Below are 15,696 nucleotides of genomic sequence, written 5' to 3'. Positions count from 1 at the left end.
ATCAAATTATTCTTGACCTTTATGTTTCTTTTACAAGAATATCAACTAAGTATAATGTACTCTTGGGGAAATGATAACATCTGTTCAGCTATAAGGCTCTGCAAAGTCATTTCCCTTCTTTAGTACTTTAGAAATTATTAAGGTTTTGAACTAGTACAATTAACCCAAGTTAGTTTACACATTTAGAAAACATAACTGAACCAAAACAAAGCAAGGGAAAGTCCTCCTCTTTTATGATGGTATCAGACACAATTCGTACAGGAAACACTTTTTTTTCCCCTTCCTATTTAAGAACTGAAAATAATTTATGATTTCACAGGTTTTACATTTTACTGAAGGAATTAAACACTCCTCATATAGTTCTTTAAAAAAGTGCTAGATTTGATAAATAGACTTCTTGTTGGGAATGTCTCTCTAACTTTCAGTGAGTATGCACCATCTTCTACATATTTAGATTTAAAAAAAAAAAACAACCAAACCACAACAAAACCCAACCCTCTGTATACACCCAATTTTTTTGGAAAGAAGAAACAGAAATCAAGCCCAAATTCTTGCCAAGAAAGACCAGCTAATCCAGGAACTTCACTTTCCTGAGTGGACAAGACAATGTAGGACATTCCTCTACAGAAAATCCCTAAATTTTTCCTTGATTTAGTGTCAAATTTAGTAACATGTAGGGACTGCCAGAGAAATCTCAATCTGGGCTGTAAAGGACCCAACTTGTCCCTAATATTCAGAGCCAGGCTCAGCACCGCTCAAATTTCTGGCATTTCAGTGGGCTCCCCTCAGAGGTGCAGCCCCTTTTGGCCACCCACCTGCTTCTTTGTAACTATGCCTTCTTCTTAGGAAAGCTGGAGGACACAAAAGCAGCAGAAATATGCAGGTGTATGTGAAAAAAAAGTATTTATCCAACTGCTGCCCAAACAGTTATCTTTCAGGTCCACTGATCCACGCAGACAGGAGAAGTGTGCACCGCTGTTGCACCTATGAAGAAGCTATGGACCCATATCTGCAGCCGAGGCCGACAGCTCACGGATACACCCATGAACCCCTTGCACATCTCCACACTGATCCCACATCGTTCCCACCTGTTTATTGGTCATTGCTAAATTCTGATCGACTTTCAGCATCTCTGCATCCCTCCGCTCCACCTCGAAAGCCTGAAGCAAGTTCTTGCTCTTATCTTGGGCCAAGCCAAGCTGCTGTCCACCTGAGAGAAGCAGCAGTGCAACTCTTGCCTCATTCTAAGCAATTCCTCTTCCGATAGCGAGAGGGGTAAACTTAGAAGCTGCCTGTTAAAAAAACAAAAGCCATCTGCTGTTCAGTGATATAGGCAATATCGCATAAAATGCAAGAGACATGCACACAAATACTTTACATGACAATGATCATCCTTTTTTGTCTTATTTATACATCAGTTAATGATTCCACACATAGGACTGAGCTGCTAAGCATGTTCGAAATATCCTTGAGGATACTTCAAATTCTGCATACAGAACTTCCTAGACTGTAAAACTTCATTTTCAAGGGGAAACAGTTTTTGAATATTTAAAAAAATAAATAATTTTTAGCACATTTCCTATGCACAGAATCCTTCCACCTCTTCAGACAATACAAACTCTGAACTTAGGGCTGAAATTGAGATAAAACCTTCCCATAAAGCCTCCCTGTGCTGTTTCCCAGCACTCAGCAGTCACAGCTACTGAGAGGTGACAAAAATAAAATAAAAAAGTATCTCTTTATTATAAACGCATATATGTCATCCCTCCCATCACCAAGTCACAAGCGTTCCAGCTGTTCTTTGTAAAAAAGCTTTTAGCAGTCTGAACAACATGGAATATATTTCAGCAGCAATTTGAATCACTCAAAGTTCCCGTTTTGTAGAAGGAAGGTTCTCAACACAGAAGTCTGGGGAACTGATCCTCAGGTCAAGCTAAAGCTGACTTAAAAATAAAGCATGCTAAAGCCTAAATTCATCTCCCAGTTGTGACTAACCTTAGACTACATTCATTATCTTATCTTGTGATAGAAATATTTCCTTAAGAGTATTTCATAAAAAAATAGAGAAAATTTCCAAACAAAAAATTATGCTATTTCCCAAAAAAGTGTTTGTATTTAAAGCATGAACAGTGTATTTTTAAAAAAGCAGTTTTCTTTTAAAAATATATTATAATGTATGTTCCATTAGGACTGATGCTTTTATTCAGTATATCACAGGCCTATACCACCTCATCATTTCATTAGAATATTTCTCAGTTTAGAAATCCATATTTCTGGTTACTGATTCTACAAAGTACAGCTAAATCTTAAATTAAAAGATTTTTAATGCATAAAGTTTTTCTTTTTGAAAAATTACTTTAAGGCAATATTACTCCAAGCAAGCATTTACAGTATACTTAACCATTTCTCATGTTGTCTTAGACTTTTAGAAGAAAATCTATAATATATATCCATACGTACAGATATATAGACAAAGATATAAAAGAAAATACAGCAAATCACAGTTTTGTCATGTCCATGTTTAAAAAGGACTTTAAGCATTGATGATCTTCATAAATATTTTGGACTAACTCATGCTCTCTGATAAGCAAAAAAAAATGAAAAGCTATCATTCAAAATAATTGTTTGTGAAAACTAGATAGCAGATGAGAACATAAACATGAGAGCTGGCATCTGTCATCGAAATATCAAAATTGACCAACAGTGGCCTGAACATAAAGACAGTGACAGATTTTAAGGGGCTTTTGATAGAACAGTTGTGCAAATGCTGCATTTTTTGTATATATTTTCCAATATTTTACTGGGAAAAAAACCAAACGGCTTACTGTTGCTGTAAATAAAGACAGCATTTAACAAATACAACAGGCGACACTACATGCTGGAACACAATCATCATGGAATCATAAGTCAGAAATAGGAAAGACCTGCTGGGTCATACAATCTACTTCCCTGCTCGTGCAGGTCTGCTCACAGCAATATAAATAATAGATAATAAGACAAGCTAGAAAATACATTGAAATGGCTTATAGAAAAGTATTTAAAATGCTGAATAAAATGCAAAGGCCTTGAAATGAGAATGAAAACAAGACAAATGGATTTTTTTTTTTTCCTTTAACAAAGCAAACATGCAATAGGCAAGGTTTCTTTTCACATTTCTTTTATATGGTTTGACACTGTGCAGCAGACAAACTTACAAAGATGCTGTCTGGACAAAACTGCCCACGCAAATCTGTTTTGCTTTAAAGAAGAGGTATGAAGGAGAAACCTTAACTAACACCAGACAGGTGTGAAAACTCCTAGATCATCTCTATTTGCAAGAATAACGAAGAAAAGGGTACAGAGAGATACTTGCATGAATACTGATTGTTCCCAGCTCCTTAACTTTTTTTGTTCCAAAAGGCTCGTTTCCAGTTCTTGGCTCAGCTTCTGCCTGGTGAGCTGAAGCAGCTCTTCAGCGGCCGTACTCTTGTCACACTCTTCCCTTTCAAGCTGTTCATGTTTAACAACCATCTCTTTTTTATGCTCCTCCACAGCTTCCAGCAGGAACATCTTTGGCACACTGAGCTTTACCAGTTCTTGCACAAATACTCCATACTGAATACGTTTAAGGTCTTCAACAGTTTTCTCTGTTAGACTAAATAGAAGCTCTTTCAGCTCTTCACTGGCCTCATTGTCAAGCTTTTCAATAAGTTCTTCAAATTCAATGGTGTGATCACTCAGATGATTTTTCCAGTGGCTCAGGTAGTGAGTGACCTCCTTAGTAGTTTTGAAGGGGTCTCCAAGTGACAGCTGCTCCTTCTGATGCTCTTTCTGCTGATTCATTTGCCAAAAGGAGGAACAAGGTTAAGAGAAGGAACATCTCAAATTCTAGCTCTTTAAATACGTATTTCATAGCAACGCAAAATTTCACACTTTTGTTTTTCAGTGTTCTCAAAACTGCTTTTCAGTGTCCAGAGACTTACCTAGCCCCACGATGGCTTTGTGTGCATCCAGCAGGCCTGTGATAATTCAGATTGTTAGATAGAAGGGCTAACACAGGTCTGTGATAATTCGGATTGTTGCTAGATAGAAGGGCTAACACCTAAACAAACAAATGCATGAAACTTGTGGTTTTACATAATCCCAACTGGCTGAACTGTAATGATCTGGCAGCATTCCAGAAGTGGATCAAATACCAAGGAAGAAAAAGAAAAAGAAAAAAAAGGAAAAAAAAAGAGGGGGGGGAAGGTTGGGTTTTTTTAAATTTTATTTTCCCCATCTTACAGCATGCAGCAATTTCACTGGAAAGCTAAACCACAGCTACCTATACTGAGAATAAATACAATAAATGAAGTCTCCATCGTTATACCTGCTGTCTCTCCTTGCACTGATATCTGTTAAAGAGCAGAAAACACTGAAACACATATCCCGCAAAAGGTAAAATTAATCTCACCTAACTCTGATCATCTAAAGAAATATCACCTAATCCAAGATAGTTTTTTCTACATCCTTTAGGCAGAGAAAGATAGGGACCTTTGGATAACAATTCCCTTCCATTTATCTCAGATCACCTGCAAGTCATCTTCCATTATGAGATGATTCGGAGCTGTTGGAGTTAGTCTTGATTTTTACATGGCTGAGTTAGGTGACATGAGTCCTACCACAAGCAGCCACAGGTACAGCATCTTTTAAATAGTTCTGTCTTGTAGCTGAATTTTAACTATGCTGTAGAAGTCATTCAAGTCACACATAGCCAGGAAACCCACAGAAAACGACAACTGTCACAGGTCTGTGCCATCTCCCTCACCAACTCCAGAACCTCAGTTGGCTTTTGCCTGTCTACACATTACAGAGGCTTGTCATAACCCCCTTGGACAGGTTAGACTAAGCAGAGGGGCTTCACAAGTTTCCCCAGTTATATTACTTTCTTGCAGGTTTTTCTAAACGAACAGCTATTAATTACTGCATAATTAATACAGCACATGGCAGTACACAGCTAAAAACAATGGACACGTATTTTCATCCATGCTCCTGGCAGTGTTGACCCCTGTCCTAAGAAGTACACTTTATTTTTCAATTAATTTCATTTTTAATTCATGATAAGGCCTGTGAAAACAAATATACTGAAAATAATTACCTTTTGTAGCATTTCCCGCCTTCGCTTGGTAATGAGTTTCTGGCGAAGCTTTTGCTTTTCTTGTTTTAAATCATGATCGAATTTCTGTTTAAGAGAATTAATTTCAGCCTCAGCTCGGTCCAGCAGCACTCCCAAATGACTTTCAGGTAGATGACCTGCTCTGTAATAACAGTGTTTGAAGCCTGTTATCCCAAATTCTTAAGAGCAAAAGGATATTTGAGGCAATTAGTAGTATAATAAGGCTCAACAAAGTAGACACACAGAACGATCTTTGTTTCTTTAGCAGTGATACCTGAGGGAATCAAACAAGCAAGTGGATAACAGAAAGATAATCTCAGAGATGAGTGTAGAATTGAGGCAGTTTGTGAAGGCAGAGTGAAGGTGTATGAAGAAAGAACAGGAAGAAGGAAAGCAGGGAAAGCAAATGCAAAACCAACTACATATCAGTTAGTAATGTAAGTGATATTCAAATGAGACATTTTTAACCTTATATATTATTCATAATATTTACATTTTTCATTTAAAGCCCCTGCAATGCAATTCTAGATGTCTTTTATAACTCCTTCTCCTCATTAGAAACAATCTTCTCTTTAAAGGATGTAATCTAATCAAGTAAAAACTATTAAAAAATTATTTTAAAGATATAAAGCAATCATACCTATGAAAAGATTTATATTCAGATTTCCTATTACATTTACATCATCAGAAAAATTATAAAGATTTCAAATTAATAGTGAAATACAACAATCTAACAGAGCAAATTCTCACTCTTAAGCACACAGTGCTTTCAAATGGAAGTTTAAGACTATGGTCTACCTCTAGTTGCTACAGTATTGAATTGCAAAGAGTAAGCAAGATCCCAACCATGCCTGCAACAGTTAGAAAAACCTCCCTCTCTACAAACTCAAACTGAATTTCAAAAATTATATTACATTTACACCAGAAATTCCCCAAATCTTTCTCAGGCAACAAAAGAATAACAGAACATCTTAATTCAGACCAGGCTGTTGGACATTTGTGAGTTATAATTTCTAATATTAAACACAGTGGACTTCCAAAATGTGGGGTTGAAAAGGTCAACATGGAACTTTGAGTAGAAAGCACCAATTCCTGACCTGAATCTGGATGTTGTCCAAACACTTCCTGGTTTTTCAAATCCTCATTTTTCAGAAGACATGAACGTTACACACAGAGCCTGGATTCAGATGAATCCAGGGCTTCCAAGTCCCTGTTCCAATGCGATATCGAGCCCAATTCATAGACTAGAGTAGCAGCTAAACATTGCAAGCCCTTCTCCAGAAAGGACAGTCTCTCATTCTGGTTTATTAGGATTTGTTGATACTGTAACAGCTTAATTCCAAATAAAATCCTCAAAATAAAAGCCAGAAGAAATAAAACAGAAGATTAATGTATTAGCTTGTTTGCAGCCACTGCACTGTAACCATGGTGGCCAGATTCCACAATTCACACCTCTCCATCTACTGCTCAAGCATCCACAAGGATCTGAGCAAGCCACGAAACATCATCCCCTACATAATGAACGTGCTGGATAGAAACTTAGATCTGCTTTATCACACAGTTAAGTCAACCAGAGAGAGCATTCTTCTGCAGAGCTTTTCCAATGTCTATCTATTGTATTTCTTTAATCTTCTGCAGAGAGGATTAAAATACCTCTCAGTACCTTGAAAGCAATCCACCAAGCATCATTCTTGGATCTTTTGGCCAAGTCATTTTTGCCTTGAAAGCAATCAATGTTAAATTTCACGGTTACGTTAAAAAAAAAAAAAAAAAAAAAAAGGCACTAAATTTTCTACCCATATTTGGAAACTCTAAGTCCTGCCCTCCTTTTTGATCAAACCCAAGGCAAAAGATTAGTGAATAAAAGGTAGATTTATCACGGTGAGGAAGTGAGGCAAGATAATAACCAGGATATTATTTTTAACACCTTCATCCTGTCTTGTACTGAGGAAATAAACCCAGGTTTGCTGCATCCAATTAAAATCCCTGTCCAGAGCAGTGAAAAGGGGCTGCAATAGAGAAAGACAGACGTGCTGGAACCATTCAGCAAATAAAAGACACAGAAAAAGCCATGCAACACAGAATGACTGGAAGATGATCTATACCTACCTATTCTTAGGATGGAAAAAAAAAAAGTCTACATTATTTCAGTTTCAGGTTGTTGATTTATTTAGAGATCCAATATGTCCACAGCTCAAACTGAAGATGATGCAGTATTGTAAAACCTATCTATTTATTTTTTTGGAATCTACTTATTTACAAATCCCAGATAACAAAAATAATGGGCAAAACACCTACCACCACAGAAGTCTATGGGAGTTTATGTGGCAACTTACCTACATTAATCAGTATTACAGTAATTCCTAGAAGGCTCAATCCTGGCAAGAGACCTTCATTTCTGGTTTTGTATAAATACAGTATAAAAACAATTACAGTATTAGAATTAAAAGATGTCCTGTTCCCAAAGGACTCTGAACTGAAACACAAAATAAAAGGAGAGGAGAAAGATAATGAGACAGTATAGACGGTATGATAAACTGCTTGGTCTCAGCATACCAGACATCTAATCACTGAAGAAATGTGCCGGCACATGTTTAATATCTTTGAACAAGGAGAATTTTAATGAAGGAGAATACTGCAGTAACAACAATGATGTTTACAGGGAGATGCTCCCAAATGCAGTGAGTACCATGGAAGGAACAGAGATCAAGTGTGTGGCCAACAGCAGCAGTATCACAGGTCAATCAGAGGCAGACCTTGACTTCTCTGTACTGAATGAAAGCCAACAAAATTAGGAGAAAATGTGAAGTAAGGGCACTAAAACTAAAAAGTAGTAGTTTGTATTTGATGCTATGGAGAACTAAGTGATGCTGGATGCCAGCAAAGGAGGAAGACTGTTTTATGAAAGCTAGAGAAGGCATGTGGGAGTGTCACTAAAAGATAAGGTAGATAGATACAAAGCAGAAAAGTTGTACCAGCCTGGATGTACATGGAAGCTGAATAACAACACTATACAGAGACTATACAAAGAGAACCTGCATGATGGTGCCCACATTACTCTGCTTCAGCTACTTCAGGATTTCACCTGCTGAACTGGCATCTTGCCAGTGCCCAGATCAAAATTTAGGTAAATAATTCAGAGCAATAAATGCTCTACATAGCAAAGTGCTACAAGCAAAAAAGGTTTTAAGAGATTATTAGAAAACTCTATACTAATCCATTACTGCTGGAGGCATTCACTTTCCAATACCAACTCATTGAAAGGTCCAGCAGTACACTCTTCAGAAAATTACTTTGCTTATAACAAGGTCCACATAAACTGAGATTATTCAGAAGAGTAAGAGACCAATACGAGATGTTTTGCTTTGAACTTTTATGTTAAAGATAATCAATTGCATACTTTAAAAACACAGTTCACAAGAAATGCTTGAGGTCTTAAAAATTAAAATTTTGGGAGAAATTTATAAAGGAGCTTGAGTTGTTCGTACCTAGCAAGTCAGCAGAACTGGATTCAGTTTTTAAGAGACCAAAGAAGGAAGGAAGCTTCTTGTGAATGAGCAGATACTGGCAAAAGAACGATGCAACATGTTACAGCTGCTGTAGCTCAAAAACGTGGAGAACCTCGTGCCTCTGGGGATAGCCAGAACAACCCAGGATAAATACTGCCTCAAGTATCGCCCTCCTGCCCATTTAGTCTTTAAGGGAAAACACAAAAAGCCTACCTAGACATCCCTGAAATCTATCATTATGGATTATATTTCAAAATTTGCTTTCCTGCCTTTTGGCACTGCAGTCCATGGACTTGATTTCCAAAGGCACTGAGTATCCATAGCCAGTCCTGACAAACGGGACATTTTATTTAAATACTATCTTTAGAAAGCCCAGCTTGAAAACTGGTTGCTCTATTTCATTTGAAATGTTCACAACCCTCCCTAGAATTGGTTTGATTTTATTTTGCCTTTTATAACCTTTATTTCTGGTCACACAGAATCTTTTTCATGTTAATTTGAAATTGCCTTGCTATATGATAAATTTTAAACATCCTATTAAGCTCCATTTTTAAAAGACCTCATCATTTATCTGCTGGTTTATTTACCCCTGAATCTGTTTATCTCTGGCATATCTAATCTACATCTTTTCTCAGTTTCTCTCCTCCGTACAAACAGTTCTGCATTTTAAAATTCCATTTATAACAGTAAGTTTAGGGCACGCTATTAAAGCTGGACACAATAGATTAAGACAGACCTGTATCTATATTTAGACAAGCAGATTCAATGCTAAAGTGAAAAATAAGAGGATATTATGGATACAAATTTAAAGTACCAGCCATTCAGACCAGAATTCTCTCACTGCTCAAATTTAATGCTCCAATTTGTAAATATTCCCCAAATCACTTTATAATTAGAAACTGAAATACAAGCCTACCTAGCATAGATTATAACTTCCTCAGGGTTTATACTAGGACATTTCAGTTTGCCTGTAGGGAAAAAAAAAAAAAAAAAAAAAAGACTAACAAATAATCTGAAATACTACATTCTGGAGTTTTATAATCTCAACAGCTAAAGAATCAATAATGTAAGTTTGGCCAACATTTGCCTGAAAGGAATTCCTGCCACAGCAGGTGTGGGATGTTACAGGAAAATAACTAGTTCTAGTCCCAGAAAGTCAGATGGGATTGCTTCTCTACAAACGCTATCTCCAACTATGGACAACTTTCCTTCGTCCGCAGTGTACTACGACCACTGCATACTCTGAGGAGTTTAATAGGGGAGTGCTAGAAAAATTAGTTTTTCATCTTGGTAATGATGCTTGTTGGGTTTGGAAGTTTTTGGGGAGTATTTTTTTTGGTACATTTTTTGGGATGAGATCCACAAGGTCTTGGATTACTAGTACTACACATTTCCTCTCTGTTTTGTAGTCGATCTGTTTCATGACTGTTAGGTGTAATAACAGGCATTAAACAATGAGTGGAACCTATTTTTCCAGCTTGAGAAGTCCCACGTTTTCATTGCAATGATTTAAGTCACGTATGCAGTGGTCATACAGGTGAGAGTTTCTCACGAAGGCTTTTCCCATAACCACAACGTCTGTGAAAACATCTCAGAACATTTCTCATAACTCAATTCCAAAGAGAGGCATGAACCGATGGAAGGGAACTCTCTATGAAAGATGTGTCTGAATTATATTTCCTATGCCAAGACATTTATTTTTGTCTTTAAGCCACACAGCTGCAGATGTTAGCAAAATAGGCAAAGCAGTGCAAGCATACTGGAAGAACCTCTCTCTGATCAACGAATCTTGAGGCTAAACTTAGGGTATGATTCCAATGAGGCAGCACACAGGACAGTCAAAAAGAAGAGCAAGGAAATGTTACCCCCCCCCAAAAAAAAAGTGACTTTATCATAGCAACAGATGTAATCGTCAGTAGCTTTTAACAGACTTCTTGCTTCCTAATATTAAATTACTTTTAAATTAAGTCAACATTATGAAAGAAAAACCACAGTGTAAAGCCTGATATTTATACTTGTTCTCTTAATGCATGTTCCACATGTTATCAGTGACTGACACCAATATAGGCATCCAAAATATACAAATAAAGCTGCATGCACAGGATCAACAGCAGCAGTGCTAGGTTGTTTTTTTGCCCACTAACGTATTTTACTGCACTGACATGATCCTCAGTAATCTCTCTGTATGCCAAACTAAGATATGCCACAATTCTCTGGGTAGCAGCAAGAGGTGTCTCTCAGTGCTCCACATTGCCACGTAATTTTAAATAACTATGTCTCTGGTAAGTCACCAATTCTATCTCTCCACCTTGACTATGAGTATCCTCACATAGAGTACTTGAATCAGCCTGGATATGGTATGACATCCAAAATAAATTAAATGAGTGTCTTACGACAGTCCATTTCCAGGTCTACTTTTTACTGCACCTGACCTTTACTTTTTAATATTCCCTGCAACAGGTGTATTCGCTGCTAGTCAAGATCCTCCCCAGTTACATTATTTATAAACTTAGTCAACTTTCTTTAGAAAATATTCATGCTTTCCAGCTTGAGACTGTATACCCAGCTCCTCAAACACACTCAATCACAAGTGAATCAAAATTGTTCTTTTCTGTTAAATCCAGATATTCGCACATAAAGAACCCAGACAAATGGTCTTAAGTGGTACATCTTGCACTGGACTCTGGTGGGACTTTTCACATGATTGGAGGCTATTTACATGAATAATGGATGTATAAAGACATTGAGACTCTTACATGAGTCTGGTTCCCACTGAAGTCAGAATTACATACAGGTACTATACATGTTCCCAGCAATTCATCTCAGTGCTGTACAAAGTGGACACAGACAACAAAACCTCACCTTAGTGTCTGCTGAGATATTAACTAATGAAGTCATCAGTTATGAAATATTTTCTTAGAATTAACTTAGAAGATAACATTTTTATGCACCTTTCCTGCTAAGTAACACAGACAAAAAGACTTTTGAAGACTATTTTATTGTCTTTGAGACAACGTAGTCAAATGGCTGCCAAGAAAACAATTGAGATATTTACCTTTCCACCTTATTAATGAGACTTAATATCTGGGTTGCTGCTGCATTTATAAGAGTAGAGGCTTGAGAATCCCTTAACTGTGTCTTACTTATAAGATACTCTCTGTAAGCAAATCTTCTATGCAGATGATATTTCTTGCTAGCTTGCAAAAAATCCATTAGCTCTTCAATGTCTCCCTACAGGAAAGAATGTGAACAAATATATTTAATTAGATGTAATGTTAATTTCAGCTAACACCTGTGGGTATCAGACCAGATTTGTTCATTAACAGGGCAAACTTAAAAAGCTCTTACAAGTGAAAAACAATAAGCTTATATTAACTTAACTCTACTGATCACATCAAATTATTACTGTTATTTCAACAAAACAAAATAAATAATATGCTGAGCTTTTGGCCTGAATACCTCAATATTGTGTGTATTCTCCTGAACAGTAAGTGCACCTCCCGAGAGCCCTGAGTTAACAGGTCATTTGATCAGGTACCCACAATTAAATACACATGCAACCCTACCACTGTTAGTAGAACTGTTCCTGCTTATAAGCCATCCACAGGCTGAAAGGTCGTCTTGAACTGGGACCTGAAGACAGCACGTGTTCAGTAACAGCAGTAAATGGCATCATGTCCTTTTTTTTTCCCCCCTCCTTTCTTTTTTCTTTACAATGTATTGTATGATTAAATAAATAAAGGGTAACATTTTCAAAGGTGTCTAAATTGACTTCAAAGCCAAGGATAAGTCTTCCACATGTGTCCAGTACAGCATGGGGAAAGCCAAGCCCGCTGCGCACAGGCTGGCTTAGAAGTTCCTGCTTCCAACAGTGGGGAACAGGAAGGGTTTAGGTACCTATAAATGGGTCTGGTAGAGACCGGAGGTAGGCGCACAATGGTCTAGAGCAGATATTCTACTAGCATCAGATAGCTAAGACAAGGCCTGATATTTAGGTGACCCATGTCTTAGTAGCCAAAACATTGTCAAAACTTCTTTCACTTGCTCTATCTTTCTGCAGAGCCCCAAGATGTGCAAATATATCAAAATATTCACTGCAAAACTGGGGATTTATATTACACAATTTCCCACTGCATGGTGTAGACATGTTTTCAAACTTCTTTCTTCTGCATGATACAGGTGAGCTACTAGTCTTATTTTCCCCAAGCAGTAAAGACAAGCTTTAAGCACTTGGGTGCTTTGGAAACATTACCCATCAAAACAAAAGTCAGCACTAAGCACAAAATGTTGTGGCAAATACAGCTAACTCACTGTTGTAGAAAAAGGCTGTGTGTATGCATCAATATATAGTTGTGTAGATGTCTAGATGTGCATAATGATGGCATTATACCTTTTAAAATTCTTCCTAAGAAAATTAGTTATAAACGTGATAACATTTATCCTGAAACATATTTCCTGAAACATTTCTCAAAAGTTACTGTCGGTTTGTATTCTGTCATTACGTTAGGAATGGAGTTATCATCCTATTACCTGTATTTTAGAGTAACCTTCCACTAATGTTTTAGCTGCTTCTGACTTCAGTTCTCCCTTGAAAGTAGCATTTGTTATCTGTGTAAAAAAAATATTATGGAGCTCCTTTCTCTGGGTAACAGCCAGCTGTCTATAAGCCTTTGCAAAATATTCCTCCTGCTTTACCAGAAGCAACCTCTTCAGGTGGTCCTGCTCCAGCCTGTGAAGTCTATCCAGAAGACTTCTGTATTCTACAGCAGGCTGCAGAGAAGAGACAAATAAATAAATCTTAAGTGATTTTCAGTATTCAATATGTTTTAAAGTATCACTGCTACTAGCTCATACACATTTTACGCATACTCTGATTACTGCCATTTCAGGTTTGAATGAAGGCTAGTACTAAATCAGTGTACACCTTCCATGGTTTTCATCTGTTTGGAATGGCAGGGGTTGTACAACGGTCAATCTCTAATCCAGGTAACACTTCCAAGGCATAATAAAGTCTTTTTAGAATTTAGAATCATTATTTAAGATAAATTATACAAAACGGCATGAAATTCAACGCAAAGACTATATATGAAATGCATTTCTTAGGTTTCATCAATCCTGAAATTCTATTAAAATTGAATAGACTCATATAAGTCAGAACAATGAAATAATAATAAGCATACATTTTAAAAATAAATTATAAAAAACTATTCTACTACAAATCTCTGAAAGTACTTAGTATTGGTGACCTACTTTATCATTGGCTTCTACAAATTAATCTAAGAGCATCATTTCAGAGTTACAACAATGGAGTAGAATTAAATGGCAATTAATTTAAAAGCTTCTTTGCAAGAAATACTTTCTCATAGTTCTCCAGTAAGACTTACATATTCATAGCTTTAATCTCAGATAGCATAAACTCATTATAGAATCAAAACATACATGTCCCACAGAGCAAAGAATGCTTCTTACGCAAGCAGAGCTACCTAACAGTAGTTAATGTTGGTCTTGTTCTAAATTTCATACTATTTATCTGGGGAGAACTGTCCTCTGCACCTCACCTCTCATTCCCAAGAGGCACACTGCAGACAGCAAAAAATGAATCAAAAAGGCAGGGAATACACATTCTGTGTTTTGGCTGAGAAGGGGAGGAGGTTATCGCTCCAGCTGGTTTTCACTACTCTCTCTCGGACGTCAGCACACCCGCTGCCAGGAGCACAAGTGTGGGCCAACCCTAGCTCTCTGGCATGCCTTTTTGGACCAGGTTCCACAGCAAGTAAAAAAACCAGGTCCTTTCACAGACAGGAAAGTGAACAGCAAGACGTTAGTATATGATAAATGAATCAGGACACGTACTGCATTAGCCTTAATTCTCCGTTTGATTCCTACCATTCAGGACTTCCAATATAAACCAGACTGAACCAATACCAATGTATTTTGTGCGAAGAAAAGACGCTTTGCTGAGAGCATATGTAGTGTGAGTTCACATACTGATTTTCAGTCAGGCTTCTTTCTCTGCAAAGGTAGGACTTATCTCGGCGAGGTCTATCTAAGTGTTAGACATCTAGTCTAGACTCCTATAACCAAGAGAAGGAAAAAGACTTCTGCAGAGTACAATTCACCTCATCCTTAAAAAGACATCCACAAGTATCCCTTCCTTGCCATCTCCTTTGACTTTCTAGCACCTCTAGTTCAGGATGTTCATATCCTACAGATACTTGAAAGCTCCCTAGAGTCACAATTTAAAATTCACCTGGAAACATCAAAGAAATTCAGCTGGCTCACTAGCCTTGTGCCATCAACCTTCTCCACACAACAGCCTGATAAACCAAAGTTCTTCCTGAAAGACTCAACATACCGTAGTACCTTTGATGGGCCACACTCAGCAAAAAAACTTTTGTCGAAACTGCAATCATGAATTGTCATAAAAGTCCTTAACAATTATAGGTGTATGATATGCAAATAAAAATGCTTTTTTAAAAAAAAAAACAAAACAAAAACACCACCAAAAACAAAACCGAGGGCCAAAAACTTAAGTACTGTCTACAAAGAGAGCATACACAAGTAAGGAATATACTGTTCTAAGGGATTATACCCCTAATATAACTTATTTTGTCTCTATAATCAAACTGGAAACTCAGCAGCATCACCGTCAATACCCACATATCCACTTGTGCTCCAGAAGCAAAGCCCCACTCGTAAGTAACGAACTGCACTATTTATTCCCACCAAGTCATCCTCTTAATATGAGTTGTAACATTAGATAAACATGAAACATTAATTTCGGTATTTTAGCATTTTAAGCTTGCAGAGGTGAAATATTCAAAACTTAACAGAATCCTCTCCAGACACATGAAGTTAAAAAAAAAAAAAAAAAAAAAGGGCAGGGGAGGAAATCAGTTTTATTGTAAACATTCACTATACTTGAAAAAAGACATGGAAGACTGGAGCGTAATTTTGTACACGGGATGTTGGACTGGCGACCCGGGCTCTATTTCCAGCTAGCGACTACCTATGAAATCCTGGGTAATGATACTTACCCATTTGGACAGAGAT

General features: G+C 37.2%; 1 protein-coding gene across 1 annotated transcript in view; it reads right to left on the bottom strand.

The window, feature by feature from the left end:
• EVC2 (EvC ciliary complex subunit 2) overlaps positions 1 to 15,696 on the bottom strand; it is a 76,418-nt gene that overhangs the window by 22,118 nt on the left and 38,604 nt on the right. The window contains 7 exon segments of the mRNA XM_050896372.1: positions 1,089 to 1,171; positions 1,174 to 1,288; positions 3,349 to 3,813; positions 5,117 to 5,276; positions 11,699 to 11,874; positions 13,174 to 13,251; positions 13,339 to 13,413. Of these exon segments, the coding sequence (XP_050752329.1) occupies positions 1,089 to 1,171; positions 1,174 to 1,288; positions 3,349 to 3,813; positions 5,117 to 5,276; positions 11,699 to 11,874; positions 13,174 to 13,251; positions 13,339 to 13,413 (1,152 nt within the window).

This window comes from Gymnogyps californianus, chromosome 4 (genome assembly GCF_018139145.2).
Source record: "Gymnogyps californianus isolate 813 chromosome 4, ASM1813914v2, whole genome shotgun sequence".
In the NCBI taxonomy this organism is placed as follows: domain Eukaryota; kingdom Metazoa; phylum Chordata; class Aves; order Accipitriformes; family Cathartidae; genus Gymnogyps; species Gymnogyps californianus.
Note: the sequence above shows the minus strand (reverse complement) of the source record. Positions and strands in the feature narration are given on the sequence as shown.